Below are 10,399 nucleotides of genomic sequence, written 5' to 3' on the forward strand. Positions count from 1 at the left end.
CATCTAAAGTTGTTAGTGTCTTAACGACCGTTCCACAGGTGCATGTTCATTAATTATTTATGGTTCATTGAACAAGCATGGGAAACAGTGTTTAAACCCTTTACAATGAAGATCTGTGAAGTTATTTGGATTTTTACAAATTATCTTTGAAAGACAGGGTCCTGAAAAGGGGACGTTTCTTTTTTTGCTGAGTTTATATTGGACATCAGGCATAGTCTTCTTTTCAATGTCTTTTCAATGACATTTTGCTACGTGGGAAACCTCAATGTCAAAACACAGTTTTAACATGTCCAAATCAATAACCAATATGCAAAAAACAGTTTGTGATATATTGAAAACCTAAACCTAAACTGTACTATCTACACAAATGTGCCACAATAATCATATTAAAACAAGCACTTTATAAACTGCACAAGCACCAACAATAAGTCACTGATATCGATTATGGGGGAGATCAGGTTGTACCTGCTGTTGAAACTAACAAAACTAAAAAAACACATGGAAATGGGAGATAACTTTTACCTCACTGGTTAGAGGACAACCTGCAGAAGACAGTCAGCTACATTTTGGAGTGATGTATTTCCATTTATGGGTAAGCTAAACAAAGAACGCAACACTTATTTCATCGATATCATGTTGAAATCAATTGCGCAAGAGGGGGGAGATGTGGTTGCACATCCTGTTAAAACGAATAGCTCAAACACCACATGGAATCTGGGAATAATGTGTACATCACTGGTCAGAGGACAATTTGTAGAAAACAGCTAGCTACATTTTGATTAACGTGGAACACAACTTTTGATTCAAGTGGGTTGCCAACAAGGTAAGTGTAACACAACTTTTTTTTTTTTTCACTTTTTGTTAAATCACATAAATACTCTTTCAATTCAGAGCCTGGATTTTTCCCAGAGGCTAATATCCATATCATGCTGAAATAAATTGAACAGGGGGAAACGTTTAGGGTTCTACATTGTGATATTAATTAAAATAGTCCTACTACAATGTTTAAATATTCTACATTGTGACATTATTTCATTGATATCATGAAACAACTCCTTCATGTATGTATTTTCTGATGTTTGATCAGAGATATTTTATCAGAGTATCTCTTGTCACATGATCACAGCTATACGTCTTCTCTCCTGTGTGAGTTCTCAGATGTACTATAAGGCCACTTGACTGCATAAAACTCTTCCCACATTGAGTACAGCTATATCATTTATCTCCTGCTATATAGTTTCTCTCCTGTGTTGTGTGTGTTCTCTGGTGTGATTTTAAATATCTTAACCTAACAAAACTCTTTCTGCAGTCAGTACAGTGGTAAGATTTCTCTCCTGTGTGTGTTCTCTGGTGCCCTATCAGCGCGCTTGACTGAGTAAAACTCTTCCCACATTGAGTACAGCTATAAGGTTTCTCTCCTATGTGTCTTCTCTGGTGTGATACCAGGCTGCCTGACTGAGTAAAACTCTTCCCACATTGAGTACAGCTATACGGTTTCTCTCCTGTGTGTGTTCTCTGGTGTACTACCAGGCCGCTTGACTGAGTAAAACTCTTCCCACATTGATTACAGCCATAAGGTTTCTCTCCTGTGTGTGTTCTCTGGTGTATCATCAGATACACAGATGTACCAAAACTCTTCCCACATTGATCACAGCTATAAGATTTCTCTCCTGTGTGTCTTCTCAGATGTACTATCAGGTAGCTTGACTGAGTAAAACTCTTCCCACATTGATCACAGCTATAAGGTTTCTCTCCTGTGTGTACTCGCTGGTGTATTTTAAGTTCTGATGTAAACCTGCAACGTTTCCCACAGTCAGAGCAGCAGTGAGATTTCTTCCCAGTGGGTCTCAGATGTTTTTTTTTAAGGTGTTCTGATCTGGAGAGAGACCTTTCTGCCTCGTCAGCATCATGTTGTTGAGGCTCCCCAGAGGATCCACGATAGCCACGTCTGTCTCCTGTGTGAACGACAAAGTCAGACAGATGGTTAAAGAACCACAACAGCAGAAATACACTGTTTATTTGAGGTAAAAGGTGATACCCAGAGCATACCCATGAAATTGTACAACAACTGACATCTTTAATTATTTGACAATTGTCTTAAGACAGTCAAGTGAGCAACAATAGTCATCTTTTGTCTTGTTTTCAGATTAGTAGTAACATCGATGATTCTAGGCTCGAAATAAGTTATTAAAGTTGGTAAAATCCTAAGCAGAGTGCCAGAAGACTTTTACTCTCCAATATAGGACCCTTTCTGTGTTTGCCGTTTGTTGCTATGCAACACAATTTGGCTGCAGAAACTCCTCCATGCTAATGCAGAAATCGCTACCCTTTACACACTAAGTGTATGCCAAATTGGCCCATAACTTCAACTAACAATAAGATACAGTACCAGTCAAAAGTTTGGACACAACTACTCATTCAAGGGTTGTTCTTTATTTTGACTATTTTCTACATTGTAGGACAATAGTGAAGACATCAAAACTATGAAATAACACACCTGGAATCATGTAGTAACCAAAATATAATAATAATAATAATAATAATAATAATAATAATAAAATAGTGTTAAACTAATCAAAATATATTTTATATTTGAGATTCTTCAAATAGCCACCCTTTGCCTTGATGACAGCTTTGCACACTCTTGGCATTCTCTCAAGCAGCTTCATCTGGAATGCTTTTCCAACAGTCTTGAAGGAGTTCCCACATATGCTGAGCACTTGTTGGCTGCTTTTCCTTCACTCTGCGGTTCAACTCATCCCAAACCATCTCAATTGGGTTGAGGTCGGGGGATTGTGGAGGCCAGGTCATCTGATGCAGCACTCCATCACTTTCCTTGGTAAAATAGCCCATGACCTACTGTAGGACCCATAACTTCACCTAACAACATAGACCTACTGTAGGACCCATAACTTCACCTAACAATAACATAGACCTACTGTAGGACCCATAACTTCACCTAACAATAACACAGACCTACTGTAGGACCCATAACTTCACCTAACAATAACATAGACCTACTGTAGGACCCATAACTTCACCTAACAACATAGACCTACTGTAGGACCCATAACTTCACCTAACAACATAGACCTACTGTAGGACCCATAACTTCACCTAACAACATAGAACTACTGTAGGACCCATAACTTCACCTAACAACATAGACCTACTGTAGGACCCATAACTTCACCTAACAATAACACAGACCTACTGTAGGACCCATAACTTCACCTAACAACAACATAGACCTACTGTAGGACCCATAACTTCACCTAACAACAACATAGACCTACTGTAGGACCCATAACTTCACCTAACAACATAAACCTACTGTAGGACCCATAACCTCACCTAACAATAACACAGACCTACTGTAGGACCCATAACTTCACCTAACAACAACATAGACCCACTGTAGGACCCATAACTTCACCATACAACAACATAGACCTACTGTAGGACCCATAACTTCACCTAACAACATAGACCTACTGTAGGACCCATAACCTCACCTAACAATAACACAGACCTACTGTAGGACCCATAACTTCACCTAACAACAACATAGACCCACTGTAGGACCCATAACTTCACCAAACAACAACATAGACCTACTGTAGGACCCATAACTTCACCTAACAACATAGACCTACTGTAGGACCCATAACCTCACCTAACAATAACACAGACCTACTGTAGGACCCATAACTTCACCTAACAACAACATAGACCCACTGTAGGACCCATAACTTCACCAAACAACAACATAGACCTACTGTAGGACCCATAACTTCACCTAACAACATAGACCTACTGTAGGACCCATAACTTCACCTAACAACATAGACCTACTGTAGGACCCATAACTTCACCTAACAACAACATAGACCCACTGTAGGACCCATAACTTCACCAAACAACATAGACCTACTGTAGGACCCATAACTTCACCTAACAACATACACCTACTGTAGGACCCATAACTTCACCTAACAATAACACAGACCTACTGTAGGACCCATAACTTCACCTAACAACATACACCTACTGTAGGACCCATAACTTCACCTAACAATAACACAGACCTACTGTAGGACCCATAACTTCACCTAACAACATAGACCTACTGTAGAACCCATAACTTCAACTAACAATAACATAGACCTACTGTAGGACCCATAACTTCAACTAACAACAACATAGACCCACTGTAGGACCTATAATTTCACCAAACAACAACATAGACCTACTGTAGGACCCATAACTTCACCTAACAACATAGACCTACTGTAGGACCCAATACTTCACCTAACAACATATACCTACTGTAGGACCCATAACTTCACCTAACAACATAGACCTACTGTAGGACCCATAACTTCACCTAACAATAACATAGACCTACTGTAGGACCCATAACTTCAACTAACAACAACATAGACCCACTGTAGGACCCATAACTTCACCTAACAACAACATAGACCTACTGTAGGAACCATAACTTCACCTAACAACATAGACCTACTGTAGGACCCAATACTTCACCTAACAACATAGACCTACTGTAGGACCCATAACTTCACCTAACAACATAGACCTACTGTAGGACCCATAACTTCACCTAACAACATATACCTACTGTAGGACACATAACTTCACCAAACAACATAGACCTACTGTAGGACCCATAACTTGACCTAACAACATAGACCTAGTGTAGGACCCATAACTTCACCTAACAACATAGACCTACTGTAGGACCCATAACTTCACATAACAACAACATAGACCCACTGTAGGACCCATAACTTCACCAAACAACAACATAGACCTACTGTAGGACCCATAACTTCACCTAACAACATCGACGCACTGTAGGACCATAACTTTACCTAACAACATAGACCTACTGTAGGACCTATAACTTCACCTAACAACAACATAGACCCACTGTAGGACCCATAACTTCACCAAACAACATAGACCTACTGTAGGACCCATAACTTTACCTAACAACATAGACCTAATGTAGGACCCATAACTTCACCTAACATAGACCTACTGTAGGACCCATAACCCCACCTAACAATAACACAGACCTACTGTAGGACCCATAACTTCACCTAACAACAACATAGACCCACTGTAGGACCCATAACTTCACCAAACAACAACTTAGAACTACTGTAGGACCCATAACTTCACCTAACAACATAGACCTACTGTAGGACCCATAACTTTACCTAACAACATAGACCTAATGTAGGACCCATAACTTCACCTAACAACATAGACCTACTGTAGGACCCATAAATTCAGCTAACAACATAGACCTACAGTAGGACCCATAACTTCACCTAACAATAACATAGACCTACTGTAGCACCCATAACTTCACCTAACAACAGAGACCTACTGTAGGACCCATAACTTCACCTAACAGCATAGACCTACTGTAGGACCCATAACTTTACCTAACAACATAGACCTAATGTAGGACCCATAACTTCACCTAACAACATAGACCTACTGTAGGACCCATAAATTCACCTAACAACATAGACCTACTGTAGGACCCATAACTTCACCTAACAATAACATAGACCTTCTGTAGCACCCATAACTTCACCTAACAACATAGACCTACTGTAGGACCCATAACTTCACCTAACAACATAGATCTACTGTAGGACCCATAACCTCACCTAACAATAACACAGACCTACTGTAGGACCCATAACTTCACCTAACAACAACATAGACCCACTGTAGGACCCATAACTTCACCAAACAACAACATAGAACTACTTTAGGACCCATAACTTCACCTAACAACATAGACCTACTGTAGGATCCATAACTTCACCTAACAACAACATAGACCTAGTGTAGGACCCATAACTTCACCTAACAACATAGACCTACTGTAGGACCATAACTTCACCTAACAACATAGACCTCCTGTAGGACCCATAACTTCACCTAACAACATAGACCCACTGTAGGACCCATAACTTCACCAAACAACAACATAGACCTACTGTAAGACCCATAACTTCACCTAACAACATAGACCTACTGTAGGACCTATAACTTTACCTAACAATAACAAAGACCCATAACTTCACCTAACAACATAGACCTACTGTAGGACCCATAACTTCACCTAACAACATAGACCTACTGTAGGACCCATAACTTCACCTAACAACATAGACCTACTGTAGGACCCATAACTTCACCTAACAACATAGACCTACTGTAGGACCCATAACTTCACCTAACAACATAGGCCTACTGTAGGACCCATAACTACACCTAACAATAACATAGACCTACTGTAGGACCCATAACTTCACCTAACAATAACATAGACCTACTGTAGGACCCATAACTTCACCTAACAACATAGACCTACTGTAGGACACATAACTTCACCAAACAACATAGACCTACTGTAGGACCCATAACTTCACCTAACAACATAGACCTACTGTAGGACCCATAACTTCACCTAACAACATAGACCTACTGTAGGACCCATAACTTCACATAACAACAACATAGACCCACTGTAGGACCCATAACTTCACCAAACAACAACATAGACCTACTGTAGGACCCATAACTTCACCTAACAACATAGACGCACTGTAGGACCATAACTTTACTAACAACATAGACCTACTCTAGGACCCATAACTTCACCTAACAACATAGACCTACTGTAGGACCCATAACTTCACCTAACAACATAGACCTACTGTAGGACCCATAACCTCACCTAACAATAACACAGACCTACTGTAGGACCCATAACTTCACCTAACAACAACATAGACCCACTGTAGGACCCATAACTTCACCTAACAACATAGACCCACTGTAGGACCCATAACTTCACCAAACAACAACATAGACCTACTGTAGGACCCATAACTTCACCTAACAACATACAGAACACTGTAGGACCATAACTTTACCTAACAACATAGACCTACAGTAGGACCCATAACTTCACCTAACAACATAGACCCACTGTAGGACCCATAACTTCACCAAACAACAACATAGACCTACTGTTAGGACCCATAACTTCACCTAACAACATAGACCTACTGTAGGACCATAACTTTACCTAACAACATAGACCTACAGTAGGACCCATAACTTCACCTAACAACAACATAGACCTACTGTAGGACCCATAACTTCACCTAACAACATAGATCTACTGTAGGACCCATAACCTCACCTAACAATAACACAGACCTACTGTAGGACCCATAACTTCACCTAACAACAACATAGACCCACTGTAGGACCCATAACTTCACCAAACAACAACATAGAACTACTTTAGGACCCATAACTTCACCTAACAACATAGACCTACGGTAGGACCCATAACTTCACCTAACAATAACATAGACCTACTGTAGCACCCATAACTTCACCTAACAACATCCACCTATTGTAGGACCCATAACTTCACCTAACAACATAGACCTACTGTAGGATCCATAACTTCACCTAACAACAACATAGACCTAGTGTAGGACCCATAACTTCACCTAACAACATAGACCTACTGTAGGACCATAACTTCACCTAACAACATAGACCTCCTGTAGGACCCATAACTTCACCTAACAACATAGACCCACTGTAGGACCCATAACTTCACCAAACAACAACATAGACCTACTGTAAGACCCATAACTTCACCTAACAACATAGACCTACTGTAGGACCTATAACTTTACCTAACAATAACAAAGACCTAATGTAAGACCCATAACTTCACCTAACAACATAGACCTACTGTAGGACCCATAACTTCACCTAACAACATAGACCTACTGTAGGACCCATAACTTCACCTAACAACATAGACCTACTGTAGGACCCATAACTTCACCTAACAACATAGACCTACTGTAGGACCCATAACTTCACCTAACAACATAGGCCTACTGTAGGACCCATAACTACACCTAACAATAACATAGACCTACTGTAGGACCCATAACTTCACCTAACAATAACATAGACCTACTGTAGGACCCATAACTTCACCTAACAACATATACCTACTGTTAGGACCCATAACTTCACCTAACAACATAGACCTACTGTAGGACACATAACTTCACCAAACAACATAGACCTACTGTAGGACCCATAACTTCACCTAACAACATAGACCTACTGTAGGACCCATAACTTCACCTAACAACATAGACCTACTGTAGGACCCATAACTTCACATAACAACAACATAGACCCACTGTAGGACCCATAACTTCACCAAACAACAACATAGACCTACTGTAGGACCCATAACTTCACCTAACAACATAGACGCACTGTAGGACCATAACTTTACCTAACAACATAGACCTACTCTAGGACCCATAACTTCACCTAACAACATAGACCTACTGTAGGACCCATAACTTCACCTAACAACATAGACCTACTGTAGGACCCATAACCTCACCTAACAATAACACAGACCTACTGTAGGACCCATAACTTCACCTAACAACAACATAGACCCACTGTAGGACCCATAACTTCACCTAACAACATAGACCCACTGTAGGACCCATAACTTCACCAAACAACAACATAGACCTACTGTAGGACCCATAACTTCACCTAACAACATAGAACTACTGTAGGACCATAACTTTACCTAACAACATAGACCTACAGTAGGACCCATAACTTCACCTAACAACATAGACCCACTGTAGGACCCATAACTTCACCAAACAACAACATAGACCTACTGTAGGACCCATAACTTCACCTAACAACATAGACCTACTGTAGGACCATAACTTTACCTAACAACATAGACCTACAGTAGGACCCATAACTTCACCTAACAACAACATAGACCCACTGTAGGACCCATAACTTCACCAAACAACAACATAGAAATACTGTAGGACCCATAACTTCACCTAACAACATAGACCTACTGTAGGACCCATAACTTTACCTAACAACATAGACCTAATGTAGGACCCATAACTTCACCTAACAACATAGACCTACTGTAGGACCCATAAATTCACCTAACAACATAGACCTACTGTAGGACCCATAACTTCACCTAACAATAACATAGACCTACTGTAGCACCCATAACTTCACCTAACAACATAGACCTACTGTAGGACCCATAACTTCACCAAACAACAACATAGAACTACTGTAGGACCCATAAATTCACCTAACAACATAGACCTACTGTAGGACCCATAACTTTACCTAACAATAACAAAGACCTAATGTAAGACCCATAACTTCACCTAACAACATAGACCTACTGTAGGACCCATAACTTCACCTAACAACATAGACCTACTGTAGGACCCATAACTTCACCTAACAACATAGACCTACTGTAGGACCCATAACTTCACCTAACAACATAGACCTACTGTAGGACCCATAACTTCACCTAACAACATAGGCCTACTGTAGGACCCATAACTACACCTAACAATAACATAGACCTACTGTAGGACCCATAACTTCACCTAACAATAACATAGACCTACTGTAGGACCCATAACTTCACCTAACAACATATACCTACTGTAGGACCCATAACTTCACCTAACAACATATACCTACTGTAGGACACATAACTTCACCAAACAACATAGACCTACTGTAGGACCCATAACTTCACCTAACAACATAGACATACTGTAGGACCCATAACTTCAACTAACAACATAGACCTACTGTAGGACCCATAACTTCACATAACAACAACATAGACCCACTGTAGGACCCATAACTTCAAAAACAACAACATAGACCTACTGTAGGACCCATAACTTCACCTAACAACATAGACCTACGGTAGGACCCATAACTTCACCTAACAATAACATAGACCTACTGTAGCACCCATAACTTCACCTAACAACATCCACCTATTGTAGGACCCATAACTTCACCTAACAACATAGACCTACTGTAGGACCCATAACTTCACCTAACAATAACATAGACCTTCTGTAGCACCCATAACTTCACCTAACAACATAGACCTACTGTAGGACCCATAACTTCACCTAACAACATAGATCTACTGTAGGACCCATAACCTCACCTAACAATAACACAGACCTACTGTAGGACCCATAACTTCACCTAACAACAACATAGACCCACTGTAGGACCCATAACTTCACCAAACAACAACATAGAACTACTTTAGGACCCATAACTTCACCTAACAACATAGACCTACGGTAGGACCCATAACTTCACCTAACAATAACATAGACCTACTGTAGCACCCATAACTTCACCTAACAACATCCACCTATTGTAGGACCCATAACTTCACCTAACAACATAAACC

At 40.3% G+C, this 10,399-nt stretch overlaps 1 protein-coding gene across 1 annotated transcript; it reads right to left on the bottom strand.

Moving 5' to 3' along the window:
* Window positions 1-620: 620 nt before the first annotated feature.
* On the bottom strand, window positions 621-2,053 carry LOC123483312 (zinc finger protein 180-like). Its single transcript, XM_045213099.1, has 2 exons — window positions 2,050-2,053; window positions 621-1,868 (listed from the first exon to the last, which is right to left on the bottom strand). Exons 1-2 carry the CDS (start codon window positions 2,051-2,053, stop codon window positions 1,216-1,218), a joined length of 657 nt encoding a protein of 218 aa, XP_045069034.1. The 3' UTR covers window positions 621-1,215.
* Window positions 2,054-10,399: the final 8,346 nt, after the last annotated feature.

The sequence above is a fragment of the Coregonus clupeaformis genome, unplaced genomic scaffold (genome assembly GCF_020615455.1).
Source record: "Coregonus clupeaformis isolate EN_2021a unplaced genomic scaffold, ASM2061545v1 scaf0078, whole genome shotgun sequence".
Classification (NCBI taxonomy): Eukaryota; Metazoa; Chordata; class Actinopteri; order Salmoniformes; family Salmonidae; genus Coregonus; species Coregonus clupeaformis.